General features: G+C 41.4%; 1 protein-coding gene and 1 pseudogene across 1 annotated transcript; both read right to left on the minus strand.

Annotated features, from left to right (window-relative positions):
- Window positions 1-3,125: 3,125 nt before the first annotated feature.
- Window positions 3,126-4,681, minus strand: LOC143746658 (antiviral innate immune response effector IFIT1-like; annotated as a pseudogene).
- Window positions 4,682-4,921: 240 nt separating this feature from the next.
- fas (Fas cell surface death receptor) lies at window positions 4,922-10,582 on the minus strand. The gene is made up of 8 exons (XM_077238616.1): window positions 10,223-10,582; window positions 9,728-9,830; window positions 9,233-9,364; window positions 8,818-8,932; window positions 8,049-8,119; window positions 7,730-7,842; window positions 7,563-7,613; window positions 4,922-5,786 (listed from the first exon to the last, which is right to left on the minus strand). The coding sequence occupies exons 1-8, from the start codon at window positions 10,259-10,261 to the stop codon at window positions 5,481-5,483; spliced, it is 930 nt and encodes a 309-aa protein (XP_077094731.1). The 5' UTR covers window positions 10,262-10,582; the 3' UTR covers window positions 4,922-5,480.
- Window positions 10,583-24,169: the final 13,587 nt, after the last annotated feature.

Here is a 24,169-nt window from a genome sequence, read left to right on the forward strand (position 1 = left end):
TGTATCTTGTGCATTTTTAAAACACAAATCATATTACCTTCTTTAACCATCACACATTCTACAATTTTTTTAATTACACATATATAATTAAGTCTTTAAAGGGTTAATTCACCAAAAAAAATTATTCTGTCAGTATTTACTCACCCTCATGTCGTTCCAAACCCTTCGTTCATCTTCGGAACACAAATTAAGATATTTAAAAGTATCTTAATTTGTGTTCCGAAGCTGAATGAAGGTTTTACAGCTTTGGAACGACATGAGGGTGAGTAATTAATGACAGAATAAATTCTTTGGGTGAACTATCCCTTAACATTTTACTAAAGTTTTCAACCTTTCTGTTGGTTGTATATTGTACTAATTTGTATAGTGTAAAAAAAACAAAAACAGGACGTCTTTCTGAGCGAGTGTTCTATACGTCTTGCAAAAATGGTCAATATGAAAAGATTTAACCAGTTGGTGTTTAAATCATATTTTCCTGCCAGGAAACAGATCCAGCAGGTGAAAGAAAATATGCCTTTAAATTGTCTCTCTGATTTTTGGCGGCGGTTGTGGCATTCCGTGCACTGCTTGCTGCCACAGAGGGGAGTTCTCCATCCCTTCTCCAAGCTCCAGGAACCATGTTGTGATCGTCATCTTCTACATCTGCAAAGGCTGAAGGCAGGTACACATCTGACGCCTTCTTCCTCAGGAAGTTGTGCACACAGAGTGCAGCTAGTGTAACTGTTGTCACTTTCTCAGGCTCCAGTGCAATGTTGGAAAGAAAAACACGGAGTCTATTGGCCAAAATTCCAAATGCGTTTTCAACTGTACGCCTTGCCCTTGATAGCCTGTAGTTGAATATTCGCTGCCCATGGTCCAGATTTCGGAAGGGGTATGGCTTCATCAGGTCGATTCGGAGAGGGAAAGCTTCATCACCAACAAATGCATAGGGCAAAGATATGTTACTCCCTGGTAGTGGCTCTGGGGGTGGGACATTCAGCAGATCTCTGTCCATGGCAGCTCGGAGGTCTGACTGGCCAAATATTCCTCCATCTGACACTCTTCCTTGCACGCCAACATTTGCATAAATAAATCTGTAATCTGCGTCGACTACTGCCATGAGTACAACAGAAAATCTGGACTTGTAGTTGTGGTAAGTACTTCCAGAGTTTGCAGGTGGCTGGATGTAGATGTGCTTTCCATCTATGGCTCCTAAGCAATTAGGAAATTGCCATTTGTTTTCAAATCCCATTGCCACCTCTCTCCACTCTGCCTCCGTTGTAGGAGTCTGAAAAAAGAAACACCATATATAATTAATGCATGTAATGTTCTCTCATTTTTTACAGAGGTTCTAATGTACTTTTTTTTTTTAAGTATTTTTTCTAAAGTCCACTGATTATAATTTAGAAAATTATCCATGATCTACTCTGGTTTTGACTCTCTGGATAAAACACGTGGTTTTGGGACTTCTCCAGTAAAGGCTTCTCTTTGTGTGTCCACCCACTGTTGTGAAATGTACATCTGTCTTTTATTTACATCAAATGACTTACCTTTAAATGATCATCCTTTAAGACTCCATACAAGGCTTGACAAGTCTCCATTACTATCTCACTGATGGTACTACGGCCGATCCGGTACTGGAAGCTCAGAGATCTAAACGTCTCTCCTGTGGAAAGGAGCAAGTGTATAAGGTGCATAATACACCATGGCCTGGTTTTACAGAAATGGCTAATTAAGCAAAGATTAGGCATTAAATTAATTAGGGCATCTGAGTAGCTTTTATAAACTTGCCTTAAAAACATTACTGGTGTGCATCTTGAGACAAAACAATGTCACTGACATATTTTAAGTGCATAGGCTATTGCTTTCAGTTTAAACAGCTCAAACTTGCAATTTAGTCTGGGACTAGCATACATTTTGTCTGTGAAACCAACAATATGATTTTTTTTAAATGGACTTTTTACCGGTAGCAAGGAATCGTAGCGTAAGTGACAGCCTCATTCTTGCACTGATTGCTCTTCTCAGTTTTGTGTCCCTTCTTTGGATACATGGTGTGACTTTGCCAAGCAAGTAGCTGAAATCCTCCACATCCATCCTAAGCAGATCACGAAAACCCTTCCTGTCACTGTCCTACAGTGTAAATAGGGGGAAAAAAACATGGTGTGGTTGTTTGGTTTACAAAGGCGAAAAATAATCACACCCAATTAAAATGTATGTGCTTTTCACAATACATATAATTTCAAAGCAGCTTTACGATAATGTTAGTGTTTGTAATAATTTAATAGATTAGAGTTGGTCGATAGCATAGTTTACATTTTGTATACTAGTATAATTTACAACACAAAATATTATTATTGAGAGTGAAAAAAAACTCCTTCCCTTAATGTCTTTAAATATTTATTTGTGTACAGTTGGTGACTTTAAAGACATTAAGGGAAGGAGGGGTTTTTTCACTCTCAATAATAATATTTTTGCGTATAATGGTATTGCAATTTTTATAATTAAGATTAAGCCTATAGATGATGGTGTTATGAATCAATCAAAGGCATTAAACCATTGAACTGATATTTTATGTTAAAGGCTAAATTACCCCATGTGACTGCATAACGAAAAATGTTTACTTCTGAACATTAGAAGTATTTAATTACATTGGTGAACAATTACAATTTTTAACAGTCTGTTTTTGTAATATGTTATCGTTGTGGCAAGCAAGCAATATTATTACTTGTACTACTGGCTAAAGTAAAAATATTTAAGAAAACAATATTTTACCTCAAGTTCTCTTTGGAGGATTGACAGCCCATACTGTCCTCTTCGAGCAATCCAGGAACGTGTCCATTGTCGGGTTTTCTTTCTTTTTTTATGTTTTTCTGAACACAGGACAGCCAATACAACACTCACCGCTTCATCCATTGTTTGTTTACGTTCGTTTCCGGAAGTCACTCGCTACTAGCAGTTTCGCCTTCTCGATGACGTCACGCGCATCGTTAAAGACGGCACGCGATGACTGGTCAGGAAGCAACGTGTAGTCTGACATGTTTCTTGTCCACGACACGACAAGATTTTAGGAGTCAAAATCGCGTAATCTGACACAGTGACTATCGTAACAGACAAAAAAATCGTGTAATCTGAACCAGGCATTAGTGTTGTGTGCTTAACGGTGTAGTGTTGCAAGGGAAAGCCTTCCTCTGACACAATCTGGGTAATCTCTGACAAACTCAATGCCTTTCTGAGTCCACGCCTTTCTTTCCTGACTGTCTTCCTTCATGGAGTACACTTTACATTTGTATACATCTGCCAGGATTTTTAAAACTTTAGCGGAAGTCCCTCTTGAATAGCTCTCTCAAAGGAAATTAGTTTAAAGTATTCGAGAACGTAATCCAAACCATCCAAGTTCCAACACCTCCTCATCATTGTTTTTGGCCTGCACCTCTGACTTTTTTAGTATATAGAGGGATTGAAGGAACAAATCATTTGGGTCTATCTCTGATGCGGTTTTCACCTGTTCTAGAATATCAGCGTCCAGCTCTGGAGTGAATTCAGACTTTATATATGCCCCGCTCATGGCTATGGCAAGTCCTTTGTACCATTCCTTCCTATCTGGTTCTGCATTTAAAGCCATCTTAAAGTAATCAATCGCCTGGCGCTTCTTGGACTAGTCAAACTTCACCAGCGTCCAGTCCTTTTCTCCACTGACTTCAGGGTGTAAAGTGCATCCAGGTAGAGCAGGATGCATTCGCTGAAGCCTCTCCACCTCTTCTAGATATCCTTTGCTTTTATCCATCTCTCCCAAATGGTAGTAGACCCAAGCCAGGTTTGCTTTGTTGACCTGAAGCTGGACTCCTGCCTCTTCTGTTCCCTGCTCCTGGATCACACTTTCTGCTTTGTGCAGGTGCTTCACTGCCTCTGTGTTGGAGCCAAGAGTCTGATGAGTGTAGCCTAGCAGGTTGTAATAGTGAACCAGCCAAGTGCATGTTTCCTGGTCCACATTCTGCATTTTCCTCTTCATCCCCTGGAGCTCATTTCGATGTTGCCCCAGATGCCAGGTGAAGTGGCACTCCAGCCTCTCAAGGTGCTGTTTTAGACTAGAATTACTGACACATTCAGAAAAAAAGATCTATTAATGAGGAGTTACAAATGCTGGTTTACATACAAAAATATCATAGCAGTAATGGGACAGATAATCAACAGTTTCAACTAAGCCACAACACTTTTACACAATCTTGAGTTTAGTCTGCTAAATCACTTTAAATTCCTACATTAGAGATTTTTTTCATATTGGTATTGAAAAAGTACGGTACTTACTCCATAATAATGGTTAGAGGTGGAATTTTCCTTCTAGCAATGCTAATTTGCGCTTCGTGAGTTGCTGAGAGATTGTTATGTATTTATAATGATCATGCTCATAAAACCACATTCTTATCTACCGGAACAGTCATTAAAAACGTCAGCTCACGATTGTGCTATAGTTTTTATTCTGTCTAAGGTTTCGTTTTTATGTCAATGAAATGTAGTTTGAATGAAGCCTTGTTCCTCAAGCATAAACTCTTTAGATGCAGGTTTTAAGTGTCATGGATAATTATTGGATCATATATGGCAGAAACTTTTTTAATAATTTGATATTGATAATAATATGTGGGAGCGACCTACTGTATTTCTTGCTGGCTGTTCAGGTGGTTGAATTGACCTGCATATTCCCCATATTACATTAAAAATTTGGTAACATTTAACAATGTTAATGTTAGTCAAACATTTTGAGTCCATGTTAGCTGTTCCATTAAATAATAATATTAACAAATTCAACTTTTGATTTAGTTAATATCAACATTAATAAATGTTGATATTAACTAAGATTGATGAAGGCTTTTTAAGTATTTTTATTGTTAGTTCATGTAAACTAATGAAAACAAATGCAATCTTATTGTAGAGTGTTACAAACAAATTTTTATTCAGTTTCGATCTCAATATGTGCTGCTGTTTACAAAGTCACAGTAGATCCAAACAAGGTTTGCTTTGTTGACCTGCAGCTGGACTCCTGCCTCTTCTGTTCCCTGCTCCCAGATCACACTTTGTTTTCTACAGCAGATGTCCTCAGCAAACAGGGCTGCAATTACTTAAAACATGCCTTTCCACGTTTCGAGGGAAGTTACCCAGCATATAAAGACTGTAGCATTGTAAACAAAGACACGATTCTGAAAGCATGCATATGATAAACATAATAAACCAGTTACCTTACAAGTTAATAAAGTCAGGGTGGAGGTTTACTGAGTGAAAAAGAAATGACACTGAAATAAGATTTAATTATTCTGATTGTTTTGCAAATCAGTCTAAATTGACCTATTTTGGGGCATCCTGTATAAACCAGGTATTTTTATAAAGGTAAAATTATTTCTCAATATGAAACCTAAAACTAACAATATGGCTGTCATTTATAACTGTTAAATTTGACACGGTAGAGTGCAATACACAATGTTAAAAATGAAGTACATCTCTTGTTCAGTCTATGGTTGAGCTTCAGCCTGTCCTTTCTCAACGATTTTCTTGATCTCATCTGCTGTTCTTCTTTCCTTTATGGCATGAAGAGTTTTGATGAGAGCTGGGTAGGCTTTATACAAACCTTGTTTCTGGGACCAATCCTGCAGAAGTCCATAGGTCTGTTCTTTTGCATCATTAGGGTGGTTACACTCGTGATTGTCAATGGAAGCTTTAGTAATGCCATTGTGCAGGGCAACACGTTTCATCACTTTCCAGCCCAGATGATCAGCAATTTCTGACAGGTAAGGGTTTAGATCCAATTCTACACAGAAAAAGACACCATTGATTTAGGTTTCTTACACAGCTATTTTTTTAAACCAGTGGTTCCTAAACTTTTTCTGCCGGGCCCCCCTTATGTGGAGAAAAATATTTTCAAGTGCAAACACACCATTTATTTATAACGTTCTACAGCTTCCTGCAAAACTCAATTCTGATACTTCAATCGCGCAATCTAGCGGGTATTGTGTCATCTTGAGGTAATAAAATGTCAAATTAATATTTTGTGTTCAATTAATAACTTATGTGGCAAGTGGCTGCACAAGCGGGATCATTTAGCATTGAGGTCTTGTATCACCCTGAAGAAGTTTCTTTTGCATAACAATCTGCTGACTGTACACTATCCCTTAGCTTTGCTGGACCCCCCCATTTATCATTTCGAGCCCCCCAGTTTGGGAACCACTGATTTAAATGTTTTTTTTGGGGGGGGGGGGGGGGGGTACAGAGTACAAAATAAAAAAAATTCTTTACTGTTTTTTTCCAACAACAACAACAAAAAAGCCAAAATAGGTGCTTAATCTTTAAAAAAGAAAAAAAAATGACTTTAACCTCACATGGCTAAACCAAATATTACATTCTGCTTTTTCTTCATTTAGAGGGATCATGACATGGGATTCTTGTATTGTTTAATCTGTTCTTTGAGAAGGTTACAATGTTAATAAAGCGTTTTTGCGTGCACACATACTGTTATGATTGGCTAATATCATTGCATAGGAAAAGTATCACTCGTTATTGCACGCGAGTAAGATAAGTGAGTAAACAAACAAAATCCTCAGGCGTGGTCCGGGACCCCACGCAGATGTCCTTCTGACATCTGTACAGAGACGCAAACAAGCTGTTTAAACAGGACGTGCTGTTTACCCTTCCATTTTACCTGTATAATGTATTTAGTGCAGTGAAGTGATTATAGACGATTATAATTGATGCAACTCTCGTGTCTGGAGTAGAAAGCAGTCACCCATTAAGCAAATGAATGGCAGTGGGCGTGGCTTGTTGTGCGATGATTGTTGATGATTCGTCAATGTCTTGCTCTAGAGGCAGTCATCATATGGGCAAAAACATTTTGCATATATGATGTCACAGATCCCACATCTTGGTAAAATAAGTGCTTAGTTTAAGAAGAGGGGGCGCTTGAAACTTGCAACATGTTTTAAATGGTTAGTTCACCCAAAAATGAAAGTTCTGTCAGTAATTATACACCCTCATGTTGCTCCAACCTCGTAAGTCTTTCTTTCATCTTCGGAACACAAATTAAGATTTTTGATTAAATCTGAGAGCTGTCTCACACCCTCCATAGGCTTCTATGTAATAGAAACTTGCCGGCCCAGAAAGTTAGTAAAGACAATGTTTAAAATAGTCCAAGTGACAACAGTGGCTCAACCATAAGTTTATCAAGCGGCGAGAATACTTTTTGTGCGAAAAAAAACAAAAAAAAAACTTTACGACACCTATTCATTTTCTCATGTGTGGGCCTCTGAGTGAGTTTACGTAGTGTAACAGTGCAACGCTTCTGGGTTGTACGTCAGAACGTAGGCTCACTATTGGCCAGCATCACACTCATCACACACATGATAAGCGTCAGCCAATAGTGAGTCTACGTTCTGAGGTTTATCTCGGCAAAGGAAAAGTGCTCACTAACACAGATTTGTGAACAATTTTTGAGAGAAATAGGCCTTTTGTGTACATAGATAAAGTCTTAGATCTTTGAATTCAGCTCATGAAAAGTGTATAAAAAGCATTTATAATTTTGTTCAGTGATTTTTTTTTCCTATTTTTTTATGTATATGAAAAGTACAAGCACACTTGCCTTTCAGGGGTTCTACCTATATGAAAAAAAGGAAGACAAACAATCAGGCACAAATGTTTTGAAACACAAACTAATATGCAGTTCTGTAACACCACAGGGGTGCTATGAACACACTAAAAAAAGATAAATTACCTCAGGCACTGTGTCTCTGCTCTTTTTGTCCTTTTTTTGTTTCAATAAATAAAAGAGAACCAGGCAGATTGTGATTATGAGTAACGGAACCAAAACAGCAGCTGCAATGGCCCCTGGAACAGAAGCAACCATAGATATTTTTCCATTACTACCCCCTGTGCTGTACTTTGTGTTTATACTGCATAAGCTTTAGAGTACATTTCCAGTCACATCTAATACTGTGATATGTGTATAGAGAAGAGCACTTGGAACAGGAGCATTTTAACAACTTATCCCTTGGCTATGCCTGTGGATGTGTGTAGCTTGTTGATATACATGCCATTTGACATCGTTGTGTCTTTGCACACTGTGTTGCTGGTTTCTGTGCATTCTGTTTCCACTACATCACACCTGTTGGATAAACATGAACACAACAAAGACTGAATACTGAGCTGAAAGCAAATTTTCTAAATATAAAGTTTATGAAATGCTAAACGCTAAAACAAAAATTGTGATTTTGAAGGAACTGGGTCTTCAGTTTCCCTCTAACTTTTGCTCTTGCTTAGCAAACCTTTAATAAATTAAAGGACAATTTATAAAATAAATGTATATTAGACATACCCTTCGGGCATCTGAGCATAAACACCCTGCGTATCAGAAATGTGAAGCCCTTGCCGACTCCCTCTTTAATCATGATTAATTTTACACAGAAACTAAAAACAAACTAATATTTATGATTCAAATATTAAGGACGATTTTAACGATAATTAAAGGACGATAATTTTTCTGTCTTGCCTATCAAAGTTTTTTTTTTTAAATGCTGAGATCATGAGGGGGAAAAAGTAATAAACAAAAATATAATTAAAAGACAGGGCTTTTTGTTTTGGACAGTCACTGAAATTCGATGGATGCAGCCATTATCTGAGGAATTAGCACACACAGCTTCAGTTTTGCATTGAAAATCAAATGGAGATGCCCCCCCCATGTGCATTTGCACATAGCTTTTTAGAAGGAACTTTGGTATGCGTTAAAACTAACATTATAACTTTCTTCACACACACATCTGTCAGTCTGTCCGGAGAGACAAGTGTCTTTGGCTGACTACATACCTGTCACAAGGCTTACAGATCTTGCACTGGTCACCGTGGTCACAGTAATGATTCTCCACACACCCGCAGACAGTGTTGGAGAACGGTGTACATCCATTTTTCACCTTCATGTTTGCTAAAGCAGGGAAACAAAGCACAACTTAGACTTTTTGCCTGTCTTTCAATTTGAGCTTCAAGATGCACCATACTACCATTTGACAAACAGTCCCACCTCTGAAACTTTGAGTAATTTCTAAGTTGTGGTTGACTGTCTACTGTTCATTTGTTAAATTTGAATGTTTATTATATAGTACAGAAAAATGGCCACTCTGAATGGGCTTTTCCTCAGTGCATCATCAAATAAGCAATCACAAACATTTGCACAAAATAACCATTAACTTGACTAAACTAACAAGGATAAGATGTTAACACCTACCGTTGGGATCGCATATTTTACAAGGCTGGCAAGTGTGATCATTGTTCGGGTGGTCCAGATAGGTCGAACCAGACGTACACAGCTCACATTTTGGCTCATTTGAGACTGTGCAGTCATGTAAGACCTGGTGACCTGTAACACACACAAATACATACATTTGTGTGCATACACCCTTGAGAACATCCTATTGCCTTTATTCCTTTTTAAATAAAGATAATTGCATGGTTCTCTGAAATACTTGATTCTGATTGGTCAATGAGAGTAAAATATCTACTGCAGGGATGGGTAACTGTCCTGCAGAGTTTAGCTCCAACCCTAATTAAACACACCTGAACAAGCTAAATGGTTTTGAAAAATAAAAACACATAAAATAAAGCCCTTCTGCATGTACATTAACCATTACATAACCCTTTCCAGACCCTAACGCTACACTTTTGATGTGGAAAAAAACACGAAATCTACCTCGCTGACAAAAATATAACGTTAAGATCTTACCAGCTGGACAGAGGCAGCAGGTTTTCCCCTCATGCTGGTATGTCCCGTACTTGCATGTGTCGCTTCTCTTGCGCATGCGTCTGGCTTCTGTCAACCCTAACATCTAAAACACGAAAAATACATTTTACAGATAAAACAAGAAAATAAAGTTATATTTTCCTATTGGAATATTCTATTAAAAAGATCTTTTGTTAACCATTAGTTGGATACACCAGAGGAACGACCATAAATCGTTTCAGAATCGAAATCGAAAGTGAAACTATACTAACGTTTAGGCTACTATACTTATATACTTAGTATATTTATACTATTTTCAACCCAAACGGCATTAAATTGGCTATTTTTTAACTGATTTGAATACAATCAACAAATATAGTACAAACCAAGTCCATAAATGTCCATATTCCCCTAGTAAATAGTCGATGTAGGACGTAGGCCGATATTTTTTCAGCTAGGCTTAGTATAAATTGAATAATGTTTAAAGGCATAACTTACCACACAACACAGAAATGCGATGAGATTGCAAACATACATGTCTGAAGAGTAACAGGCAAACAATAAGAAGCTGGAGATAAATCCGTCAACCTATTTAGGCTACTTGAACAACTCCATGTACAGTGAAGAAAAGAGAGTCCAGGAAGTGTTGTAGAGGTGTCCGATTCGTGAGCAAATTGTTATTTTGAACCAGATATTCTCAATCGGTTGAAGCAAAATCGTCCCTATTAAAACTCATTTACAAACACAGATTAGTTTAACATGGGAGCGCGTTTAATTCCAATAAACGACGTGATGGAAATTAATCACTAGAAGGGTTTTTTTAATCGGTTCATTCAAACAAACAAACTGTTCGAAAGAACCGATTCGCGGTAATGAGCCGGACTTTTTCTTAGGAAATGTGTCAGAAAGAAACATCCGTTATTGGGCTGCATTCGAATCTCAGGTCTTTCTTATTGCAGACATTTGTAGATCAAAATATTTTTGATAGATTTTATATATTTAAAATAAAATATTTCTTAGATAGGCATCTGACACTAACTGACTTTTGCAAGTTCTATAAAACAACAGAATAATTCACTTAAAAATAAAAAAATGTCTTCATTTAGGCTACCTTTAAAATGTGAGCCTTTGTACCAGCTGCTTTGGAACAGTCATGTAATTTACAATAATTGATTAAATACTCAAACATTTGTTTTCAATTAAATGCAATTAACTCACAATTAATTTTCACTTCTCCTTTATGACACTATGTGAATCCTGGACATGTCAGGGCAATGCAAGCCATGTCATAACAGTAGGAGTTTTTTTTAAGTGCCTGTAGTAGAAGTTAAATCATCGGACAATGGGACTTTATATAGTTTTAATTAGACTTAAATCTCAAATTCACTGGCATCTGTGGGCTAGACCACGGCAGTTCTCTTACGAGAGTATCTCTCGTACTGCGTAATATCTTACGCTATGGGGAAAACCTCTTTTCCACGAGATATTGAAGCCAAAAATTATCCTTTAATTTTGATTAATGTAAAACGCTGTGCGGCAGCGTGCAGACATAGGCAAGACGGCTCGCGCGCCTATTGGCTGCCCTGCGGCAACAGCAGCAAGCCTATCGAGAGAGGCCCTGCGTGACGTGACATCCAATGGGGGTGCTTCGCGCCCATTTCGTCGCGTCCCGCCAGAATAGGCGTGGCCTTGGCCTATAAATACCCTCGACAGGCTGATACAAACTGATTTTCAACTCTTCAGCGAAGCACTACTGCATCGCTGGATCCGGAGTGAGAAGCCGCGCCGTCTGATTGTAAGCCTTCTGCGGGACGAGCCTTCGAGCCTGAAGTCGCTGGCCTACACCTCGCCGCCTTCAGCCGCCGTACCTGCTACGCTTTCCGGCGTTCATATCCTTTTCACTGCTGAGTGTGTGTTCGCCGCTGCGACTCACACTCTATCTCTGTTTTGTATCTGTTCTAAAAGAGTAAGCGTCTTTTTGAAGACGCTTCGTTCCTGTGGAACTATTGCCATGGTGACTCTGAGGACTTGCCTGGCATTTTCTCTCCGAGTCTGCACTCCCGGCCGCTGTAGTGCCGCGCCGCAAAGCGCCGTATTCAGCGGGTCCTCGAGCCTTCTCCAGCCCGTGAAAGCTCGCCGGTTCGCCCGCCAGCTTCACCAGCTTCAATCGAGTCGCTCACTGACGGACAACGGCCGCCGCGCGCCGCCGCTTCCGCCATTAGTGACGACAAGATAGCTGCATCGGTAGAGGAGGCCAGCTATTGCCATGGTGAGTGAGACTCCCGCCCGCTGTAGTGCCGCGCCGCAAAGCGCCGTACTCAGCGGGTCCCCGATCCTTCTCCAGCCGTGAAAGCTCGCCGGTTCGCCCGCCAGCTTCACCAGCTTCAATCGAGTCGCTCACTGACGGACAACGGCCGCCGCTTCCGCCATTAATGACGACGAGATAGCTGCATCTGTAGAGGAGGCCAGCTGCTATATCCCCGCGTCGGACAGTGAGGATTGGGCGAGCTCTGTGGATCTCCCCCTTCTGCCCGCGAGTCGTCAGGGAAACGGGCAAGCATTAAACCGCGGCAAGCTTTCTTTACGTTATAAGAAAGCTACCCCGCCCCCCGTGGGCATGCGTCATCGGCGAAATGAGGATAGAGTTTATTTTTAGTCCCGCCGAGGCCGGACCAATCTCCATTTCTCAAACATTTCTCAGTTCCTCTTAGTTTGAGCGGCTGAAAATGTCAATATTGCAGCAATGAGCCTGTTGTATAACACGCACGCATGCAAAGAAACGCCAACACGCACAAAACTGTGATGACGCTCTATTATGTGCTCGAGCTATTTTAAGTTTTTGTCGTTTCCCCCTGTGGTTCAGTGGCGAAACCTACAGCTATCGCACGGGAGACCCGTGTTCGATCCCAGCTCTCGCAGCAGATACAATTTAGTCTCGCCGCGGCCAGACTTGCACTGATACTTTTCGCTCGTTCAGTTCCAAGAAAATGTGACTGTTCCAGTGTATTTTGCAGTAAACAAGCCGGTACCATGGCCCGCTTGCCTGCACACAAATGCTGTTTCCACGGCGACCCAGAAAAATCATATAAGCAATGTATTGTCTGGTATTCCGGCCACAGCCGATGGTGTTTTGAGTGTAATAAAAATGCCCACAGCCCAGTGTTCATTTCTACACACAAACACAGCCCGCCACAGTGCAGGGCTCGCACATATGAAATCGACTCATGTCAATTGTGCATTAAATGTAGTGAATGTGCCCACAACCCAGTGCCCACAAACACTACACACTGCATGTGCCACGTTTTCTGTAAAACGAAACCAACACACATACAGTCAGCTAAGACCCACAGTGTTTAAGTCTCGCCGTGGCCAGACTCCACCGAAACCTCTCGCTCGTTCAGTTCCAAACAATGTGACTGTTCCAGTGTATTTCGCAGTAAACAAGCCTGTACCACAGCCCGCTTGCCTGCACATTAACGCCATTTTTACGGCGACCCAGATAAATCCAATAAAGAGTGTATTTTCTGGTGTCCCGGCCATAGCCGATGGTGTTATGAGTGTTGTAAGAATGCCCACGTCACAGTGCCCATTCCCACACACAGACACAGCCCGCCACAGTTCAGGGCTAGCACAAATAAAATCGACTCATGCCGATTGTGCAAACGTAGTGAATGTGCCCACGACACAGTGCCCACAAACACTACACAGTGCGTGTCCCACGGTTTCTGTAAAAACGAAACCAACACATATTCAGTCAGCGCAAGCCGACGGTGTTTTCAGTGCAGTAAATGTGCCCGCTGTCCCGCGCCCACATTCACTCACAGACACGCTGAACCCTACGGGGTTTGTCCCGCTCGTTCTCTCTCCACAATTTGTCATAGAGAAAGCGAGTGCGAACAGGCTGCCCGCCGTGATCGGCGCGCCCCCCGCCTCGCGCACTTTGAAGACAGTGTTCATGTCTCAGCACACCGAAGCTCTGCAGCCGCCGCTGTGCCGCGGCCAGAGCCCGGATATCATTCTGCCTCTAGCTATCCACGCGAATGCATGGGCAATGCTTCCCGGGGTATCAGAATGGGTGTTGAACACTATAAAGAGAGGCTATTCGCTACAGTTCGCTCGACGTCCCCGCCGTTGCACGGCGCGTGTCGAAACCACGGTGGACAATAAAGTATCTCATCTACTTCGAATCGAAATAGCGAAACTACTGAGCAAAGGGGCCATAGAACCTTTATCTCAGGCTCAGAGCGAAGGGGGTGTATACAGCAGATATTTTCTGGTACCGAAAAAAGACGGGGGTCTCAGACCCATTCTAGATTTGCGACAATTGAACAAAGCGCTTCTGAAACGCAAGTTCAAAATGCTGACAACCAGCAAAATCCTCGCGCACGTGCGCCAGGGAGACTGGTTCATGTCAATAGATCTGAAAGACGCCTATTTCCAAATACAGATTGCGTCACGTCACAGGCGATTCTTGAGATTCGCCTTCGAGGGCCAGGCATATCAATACACAGTTCTACCGTTCGGCCTGTCTCCAGCACCCCGTATATTCACGAAGTGCATGGACGCGGCTCTCGCACCCCTGAGACTTCAGGGCATGCGAATTTTGAACTACTTGGACGACTGGTTGATTCTAGCTCGATCACGATCAGAGCTCATAGAACACAAGACCGCATTACTCGAGCATCTCGAGAATTTGGGTCTCACAGTCAATTGGGCGAAGAGTTCGCTGTCTCCCAGCCAGAAAATCTCCTTTCTGGGAACAGTGATGGACTCGCTGTCTATGACAGCACGTCTGTCGCCGGAGCGAGGACTGAACATTCAGCGCGCCGTGAAATCCTTCCGCCGCGGCTCTATAGTCCAGCTCAAACGGTTTCAGAAAATGCTGGGCCTCATGGCCTCAGCATCTTCAGTACTTCAGCTGGGCCTGCTTCGCATGCGCCCACTGCAGTTATGGCTGAAAGCACGAGTTCCGCCCGGGGCTTGGGCCGTTGGTCTGTTTCGCCTCAGGGTCGACAGGAAATGCGTCTCGGCTCTGAAACCTTGAAAAAAGCCGACTGGTACCAGTCAGGCGTGAGTCTGGGGACTCCCTCGAGTGTGATGGTGGTGTCCACGGACGCCTCCACCTCGGGGTGGGGAGCGCTGCTCGAGGGCAGACCGTTCTTTGGCCAGTGGTCAGAACGGGAGAAGCTCCTACACATAAACTGTCTATAAATGCTGGCAGTAGACAACGCGCTAAGGCGTTTTTGTCCCCAGATAAAAGGCCGCCACGTCTTAGTCCGGTCGGACAACATGTCAGTGGTGGCGTACATAAATCACCAGGGCGGCGTCAGGTCCCGAAGCCTTTACAGGCTGACGAAACGCTTCCCTGGGCTGGGCTCAGCACAACCTGCTTTCACTGAAAGCAGCGCATGTGCCTGGTCACCTGAATCTGGGACCAGACAGACTGTCCAGAAACAATGTCCCAGCAGGGGAATGGTCGCTGCACCCGCAGACGATCCAACTGCTGTGGGAGACATTCGGCAGAGCGCAGGTGGACCTGTTCGCGTCCCAGGAAAACGCTCACTGTCCGAACTTTTTCTCCAAGAGCAGGGACGCGCTGGCCCACGTATGGCCCCGACGCCCCCTCTATGCTTTTCCCCCCGTCTCGCTCCTGCCTCAAGTGCTGGAACGAATCAGGGAAAATGGATGCCCAGTGCTGCTCGTGGCTCCGCTATGGACGAACCAAACCTGGTTCCCAGTCCTGATGCAGCTGGCCAGCACTGCCCCGTGGCCAATACCGGTGAGGAGAGACCTCCTCTCTCAGGCAAAGGGCTCGATTTGGCATCCTCGCCCGGAGTTATGGTCCCTACATGTGTGGGCCATCAACGGGTACCCGCTAACCTCCCGGAGGGAGTGTTAAACACGATCACGCAGGCTAGGGCCCCGTCTACTAGACGGCTCTACTCCTCGAAATGGTCAGTGTTCTCTACCTGGTGTCAAGCTCAGGGCTTTTCACCCGTAGACTGCGGGGTTACAGAAGTGCTCTCCTTCCTTCAGGAGCTGCTGGATAAGGGTAGAACCCCGTCCACGCTCAAAGTATACGTGGCGGCCATAGCGGCGTTTGCAAAACCGACGTCTGGCCAGTCACTGGGGAAGAACGACCTCGTCGTGCGATTCCTCAGGGGAGCTCGGAGGCTGAATCCTTCCAGACCTCCCTCAGTCCCTATGTGGGACCTTTCTACGGTTCTGGAAGCCCTGAAAGGTGCCCCATTCGAGCCAATCCATTTGTCAGACATGAAGCACCTGTCTTTCAAAACGGTATTTCTTGTGGCTCTTGCTTCAATGAAGCGCGTGGGGGACTTGCAAGCGCTTTCAGTAAGCGCGTCCTGTATTGAGTTTGGGCCTAATGACTCAAAAGTCATACTCAAACCAAGGCACGGGTACGTGCCAAAATCCCTCAACACACCGTTCAGGGCCCAGGTTATTTCCCTGTGCGCCCTCCCGGTGAACAATGAGGAAGCGGATGCTAATCTCCTTTGCCCCGTCAGGCCGCTGAGGGCTTATGTGTCCCGCTCGTCTGTCTTCAGGCAGACCGAGCAGCTCTTTGTTTTGTTTGGCGGACGCTCCAAGGGACTGGCCGCATCAAAACAGAGCCTATCCAGATGGATAGTCGATGCCATAGCGCTGGCTTACACTTCTAAGGGCCTGCAGTGTCCTTTGGGTGTCAGAGCGCACTCCACGAGAGGCGTGGCCTCTTCGTGGGCGTGGTCTAGTGGGATTTCCTTGCATGATATCTGTATGGCGGCGGGCTGGGCCTCGCCGTCTACATTTATAAGGTTCTATAACCTAGAAGTTCCCGCCTTACAGGCCAAGCTGCTGTCGGTCTAGAATTCAGTACTATCTGTCCCGCTGTGCCGGCGCAGAATGCTGAGTTTTGATTGAGTATCGCTCACTGATCGATGGAACAGCTCCATGGGTGTTGAATAGCCCGTATTTTTGCCCAGTTCAGGCTGAACGCGTTCACCCTGTCTGCGGGATATACTGTTGACATAACTAGCTCCTATGGGATGCTATTTCGTGGGGAATGATGCTGGTAGCCTCTCTTCTCCGACTCTCTGCGAGTCTACGGTGATTATGCACTATATGAGCCCCGGGCTACTGCCCTTGGGACTTTGGTGTCGGATCCCAGTACGCACGGCGTCTTACATTGTGTTCCCCATAGCGTAAGATATTACGCAGTACTCGTTCCCTCTCTAGAGAGAACCGAGGTTACGTTAGTAACCGAGTACGTTTTACCCTGAGAGTAGAACAAAGCTCAAACATGCATTTTAGTCTGCTAAAATGCATGTTTGAGCGGTTTTAACTGAAAGCAACTTGCACTGTATATGTCCGTGTCATTGTTTTGTCTCAAGATGCACACCAGTAGTGTATTTTTTCTAAGGCAAGTTTATAAAAGCTACTTAAATGTCCCAATTTAACTAAGGCCTAGCTTAATCTAAGTGAAACAAGGTCTTAGTGAATAATGTTTCATATTCAAACCTAAAGTATAATTTAGATGCCATTACTTTCCCTAAATTCATCCACCTGCCTTTAAACTTAACTGTGACAGGAAAATTTTGGGGTTCCTGATACCATAGATATTCTTAATAAAGGCTAGATGTCTCGTCCGCGCTGCTGGCCAATGGAGGTCGATGGCGGCCATATTGCCACAGTCTGCTCACTCACTCGTAACATTGTGTTTTAATGGTGCATGGTAAATGTACTTTTTAAATAAACATAACTTGCTCAATTTTCTACCGATTTTCAAACGGTTTGGTTTGTTATAAACGTCAGAGATGTAGTTATGACACTGCATACTTATGAACAATTTTAACCATGGACTTCCATATGAAATAACATTGAACAGAACAGATAGGTGCTATGAATAAACACATGCACAAGGTATTTATGTTATTTATGTTAAATCAATATATAGGCTACTAAAACTCAGTGTACAGAATGACAACATGAGATATATACACTTTTATAATTTGAATATTACTATTATAATAAAATAATTTGAATTAATCATAATTTGAAAATTATGAATAATTTGAAAATATATGTTTATTTTAACATCTTCAGGGTTGGACCATTTTCTAGGCTTTCCCCCCCAACATTGCACTCTGCCTACTTCAGAGATCACTGTTCCCACCTATTTTGCCTACCTGACCTCTTTAGAAAGCTGAGACCTTTAGTTTCTTAGGAAACAATCAAAATAATTGTGTGAAGTACTGGCACAGAGTTATAGAGGCCAGAATATTGTTTTATTCTTTCTGCCGGATAACAAGCATCTCTGAACTGACCACATATCAGCCCTCTAGGTCACTTGATATGACTTTAGAACCACAACTGAGCCCTAGCACCAGGTCTTTTGAAGCTGTGTGCAAAAGCAGATCAATATAGAATGAAATATGAGTACTTTAGACCATTATTTGCCAAGGTATTCTCATGTGTTTTGTAAAATGCCCTATGGAAACTCCCCATAGGACTTTTGGTTACCCAAAATGCATACTGACAATAAAAGGCTTACTGTGTGGCAACCTCTTGGTGTAGAAGCATAACAGAGCCCACCAGAAAGCTTGCCTGTGACAAGATGGCCGCTGGTGATGACGTTAGAGAATCCGCCATAAGACTAGCCTTTATTATGTATATCTATGCCTGTTACTAGCCAACCTTTATATGCATATGACCTGCAGTTATGTGCGGAAACCACATGTGAGTGAGTGCTCTTCTTTGTTTGGGTGTTACCACAATGTTGCATCATCTTTTTTTTCTGAGACACACAAAGGAAGGTGACACTTATCTGGGGTAGGTGGGGGGAGGAGAGCGAGATGGCCATTTCATATCAACCCTTTGCCTGAACAACAAAGTTTCTCAGCAGTCAGGAAGTCTAATTCTGGGACAGTATGTGTTCGTATTCTTAAACAACACTGTGGCCATGCGCATTCTTTCATAGACAGACTCTCAGCTGTGTAACCCAGTTTCTGTTATTTTCCTATTGGTTGAGCCCCTGCTGTGAATTATGGGATGTTTTACTTCTGCTTTTGTTACTGGCAGATGGCACCAGAGGACAATATACACAAATATTTGTGCGGCTCAGACAGTATGAACATGAAAATTAGTCTATTTTAAATTATGAATTGCCATCTAGGCTATGGTCCCAAGAAGACCTTCAATGGATACTTCCGTTGCACAAAAGGTTCTTTATAGTGGAAAAATGGTTCTATAGATTATTAAATGTTCTTTACACTAATAAATGGTTCTTTTAAGAACTGTTCACTGTAAGGTTCTATGGTGAACCCAAAATGGTGGTTTATTGTCATTACTGCAAAAAACACCTTTAGGAAACTTTATTTTTTTTAAAGTGTGCAGGAGAGAAATATTTTGATATGAACAAGCTAGCTGAAACTATCATGTCAACACTTTCCTCTTTCACAATACCAACTAGCACCTCTGTAGGCCATAAATCTGACACTGTTACTCAAAAGTGGCAATATGGTGACATGGAAACCACAAAACTTACCTTAAGCGTCAACTCAGCTGTTGGAGAGGAGACACGTCGGATGAAACTTTTTCCTGCATGACAAGTATTACAAGTTAGAGAAGACCAAAAAAGTTTTACATTAGAAATCTTAATTTGTGATTGCTTAAATACAACATATTTCCTCTTTTATGAAAGTCCTTTAATACTAAGCAGCCATAATAACCCAATAAATCCTGTTCTTATGCTTGTTTGTCTTCACAAATTCTCTTTAGCTAATAGCACCAACATATGTTTTTTGTGGTTTTAAAAACATATAACAAAGATTTGAACGACTGCATGTGCACATATTCAAGTCTGTGCAGCGTTGGTGTTATCTTTATCCTTGTGTGTGTCATTGGGTATTAGTGTGTGTGTGTGTGTGTGTGTGTGTGTGTGTGTGTGTGTGTGTGTGTGTGTGTGTGTGTGTGTGTGTGTGTGTGTGTGTGTGTGTGTGTGTGTGTGTGTGTGTGTGTGTGTGTGTGTGTGTGTTATATCATGACGTGTTAATGTGTCACATCAACAAAGACTGAGATGGTTTCTGCAGTTTTCATAATCTAGGTTCGACTCGAAGCCATTTCAGACCTCTTTATGATCGCCTTTGTGCTCGTATGAGATGTGTGACAGTAAGCCGGGTTCATGGAGAGGACACACTCCTCTGTGCTGATAGGAGAAGTGTTGGTGCCTGTTATCTGAGCCCCATATTAATTTGGCGGTGACGGATGTTAGCCTGGTCTAGCGTGGCCGATCATCTCTAGGGAAAACACGCCATAATCCTCTAATCCTTTCCCTTTCGGATTCTGTCTAATCAAGCGCTCTTTAAAATGAAAGAGCGAACCACACTCTGAATACAAACATTTATACATTGCAAATTCTTGTCCCTCACAATCTGCCACAGCTCTTCTCATTTCCCTTCAGAGACTTAAAGGAATATCAGTTTAGTGTCTACATAAAAACTAAAATCTTGGTTAAAAATGAAAGTGAATGAGGCCAATCTGGAAATGTTAAAAATATTATACTGTTTCAACAGTATATTCAGTTTATTGGCCAGACTCATGTCCAAAACACCACGGAAGACTGCACAAATAAAAATAAACAAAGCAAAATACAAATACAAGAATTAAAATACATACAGACATTTCAGCCAATGCACTCTCAGTCTGGATGTGTACCTGGAACAGATCACTAAGGGATTTGAGAGTGCCACCATGATACTGCTGGTAGACTCATCCAGACGTTGCATAAACTTAAACATCAAATTTCTTAAATGTGCTTTCAGTGTGATTACTCCTACAGATACAAACATCTGACTAGCACTCCCTCCTCTGGGAACCTTGAGTAAAATTCTCATTGCATCATTGTAGGCAACTTTTAACTTATGCATGCTCGATTTTTTGTAAGAAGACCACAGATAGGCAGTATAAAGTGGTGTACAGTAAGCTTTGAACAGAGCCACTTTTACTTGAGTAGAGCAGTAACTAAACTTACGTGCTATGATGTTTGCCTGTGCATATAACTTATAACACTGTCTGTATATATCATCATCATCATTCATATCATCTGTAATACAATGACCAAGGTATTTAATCTTTTTGCGGACCTCAAGACAATTATTGTCTAGCATGAACACGGGAAAATTAAGCCATTCATCCTGTTTCGTTCTGCATATTAAATCAGCACTTTTGCTGGAATTGTATTTTATATCAAATTCCACCCCATAGTCAGAGCATATATTAAGAAGCTCCTGCTGCCCAGCACTACTCGGACTAAAAATAACAAGGTCATCTGCATACATGATATGAATCACCAGGATGCCACCAATCATACAGTCAGTGTTGCAACCATTAAAGTAACACTATGTAGTTTTTCAACCTTCATAATATATTTGCAAGACCCTTGTGATGGTACATCGACTTACAATAGGTTAAATGACACGTCTGCCATAGCCTGACGTGGTCTGTATCGCTTTTACTGGTACTATGTAACTTCGGGTTTCGGGTAGTAACCGGAGCACAAAAGAACTACAAAATTCGACTGCTTTACGGCATACATAGTTTTTCTTCGTTTCTGATGTCTTTCATAAAATCATGCATCATACTCTACCTTGTCTGTCGCCATTGTTGATTCCAAAGCTGGTGCTGGATAAACAGCGAGCGTGCGCGTGTGACAGTAGGCTGTGGTAGGCTAAATTATTTACAACAGCGGTAATGGACAATTCCGCTTCCAACCTGTAGGGCGACCACAGAGGAAAAGTTCCTTTGTGTTGCTTTAAGTCTCCTTGACAGTTCATCCATGTATAAATTAAATAAAACTGGGCCACAATATAAGTATAGCCACAAGATGTGAACAATTAGAGTTATAAGTCATGATGAAACAGAATATAGCGAAATTTTTTCTTCTGTATTCTACGTACATGCAAATGTGTAATAGACTATGGAAAATTAAAAGAAAGTAGGGCAGTGACTTTGTTCTTCCCATGAATTGTTGAAATTCTGAGATATTGGTGTTGCACTCAAAAACGAATGTGAGCTTGCAGTCAATTGTGGAGGGGTGGGGTTTAAGTGGACTAAATGATTGGAGAAGTCTGGTGTATATCAGCAAAGAGAAGTCTGGTGTTTTTACTGGAAGAGATTGATTAAAAATTACAAGCTCAATATAAAAAAATAAACGTATATAAATTGTTCACAATAAGATAATTTAGATGCATTTAAAAGACAGGGTGAATTTTCATTCATGCTGACTTTGAAATAATTATAAAAAATTGCTTATTTAGACTTTTCTGGGTAGTTATATCCAATTGTACAATTTTGTTGCCCTGACAATTTGACACCTAAAATGGTCGTGAAAATGCCATTTTAGGTGTCACATAGTCAGCTCAAAAATTCACAAGTTTTAACAATCAAATTAAGTGCTTGTATAAAATAAGCACTTTGAATCCTCTAAACAATGGCCCCTTCACTCTTCCATTTAAAGTAACTCACTGTTATTACCAATTGATTTTTGCGGGACTTTTTCTGTAATAATATTACGCCACAAATTGATTGGGCTAAATGTATTAAACCCAGAATATTCCTTTAAGGTCTAAATTGAGGTCATTAGGTTAATTCTTAAACAAGCCTACACTTTCTGATTTTATATGACCACAGCTATATTTTCTAAAAAATTAAAATAAAATAAAATATAGTCGGCTACAGCACAACTACTTCTCTCAGCGCTCTTTAGCTCTTAAATAAATGCAGAACTTGCCACACAGGCCAGTTAATCCCCACTTCCTGTTTTATTCTGGGCCTAATCCAACATAGCACAGCTGCTCTAACAGCAAGTTTTTGCTAGATTAGTTTCATACTGCCCCACAGTGTAGATGAATAGTTGACTTGCAAGACTGAGCAACTATTTTCCAAACCAAAAAAAAAAAAAAAAAAAAAGACACGAACATGCTAATGCTGCAATTAGATAAAGTTTGAGTCAAAGCAAAGAGAATTTCCAAACTCTAATCAATTCACAGTGCTGTATAAAGCTGCTCTTAAAATCCCCTAAAAATATGCATAGCAGGGTAGGCTACAGCGGTTGCCATATTGTCATGGCATTGCATCAGCGACAAGTTCTAAGATGTAGAAACTGGAGGCGTAGTCGTTCTTGGTGACTGAACATCTTCCTGATGAAAGAAACCGTGCTTGCCGACAGAGGACAAGCACCTCATTGGTCATTCACATAGACATAATAAATACATGTATTTTTTATGTCTATGGTCATTCAGGGCTCATTTCTATGACACCCCAATGGGCAACCAATTAGCCTACGGTGTAGTGGCACAGTTCCCGTCTCCATCATTAGCGGGTGTGAGTCTAGTTTGATGTTGTTATACACATCAGAAAACGAAACGACAGCATCGAGCGAACGGACAAAGAGGAATAAAACCAACCAAGAAGAGAATTAAAGGGAAGAAGACAGAGAGAAGAGGAGAGGGGTGTTTTGGCTATCTATGTCCTTTTCTCTTTGTTTTGTGATTTATATTTCCCTCCATGTCTACATGTTCTAATCTAATAACTGCAGAAAGCTACAGATATGCAGAGACAGCATTACGGCCGGATACTTATAGCCTAGGCTATAGCTACATGATAGACTAGTCAGATTACTGATTCCAACAGTAACCATCAAGATTCTTTTATAATCGTAGTTATAAGAGTCAATTTTCACTGCTTATATTAAGCACTAAGCCCCAAATAACTGCCTGAACCAACATCTGCTTCAGAGCACTAAAGTGCTGTGCCTAAACCCATCACAGGGATTTGCATTATTTATGTCAAGCTAAAAATATCCTCATCAACCTGGAAACCGATAGAAGGCCCCAATTTCAAAAATGTATAATACACTGCATTATAGTAGAGAAAAAAATTCTCTATTCACAATATAGAAAGCTTAAACCTCAAAGACCCAAATATAGGGGAAAAAACTATGCAATTTATTTTTTTTCACCTTTAAAATGTTGTAGGAGGCCTCTAATGCAGAAATAAATGAGTTTTTATATATTTGACATTTTAGAAAGTTTTTAGGGAAATGTTTGGTAGCAGAATTTCAGGTTTCATTTGTGCCTACTGCTCATTAGCCCCATAACAGTAGCCTATATACACACTAATAATCACACATTCATAATTGGACAAGTAATATTTTTATGAAAAACTAGCCTATTTATTATAAAAAATATGTTCAAATTGTATTTACAAGTCCTGATCAACTGAATGAAAACGTAATTTACGTGATTTAGCTCTGTCATGACAATTTATAAATTCAAGCGATTTAAACTATAGGCTAAAGTAGGCCTATACTTGCACGCTCTTCAGTCAGTATAGCCTTGCTACCAAATCGAACACATAGCCTACAGTCGATTTTAGCGGCTTATTACA

The sequence above is a fragment of the Siphateles boraxobius genome, unplaced genomic scaffold (genome assembly GCF_051911475.1).
Source record: "Siphateles boraxobius isolate OS27281-9 unplaced genomic scaffold, OSU_SipBor_1 22, whole genome shotgun sequence".
Lineage (NCBI taxonomy): Eukaryota > Metazoa > Chordata > Actinopteri > Cypriniformes > Leuciscidae > Siphateles > Siphateles boraxobius.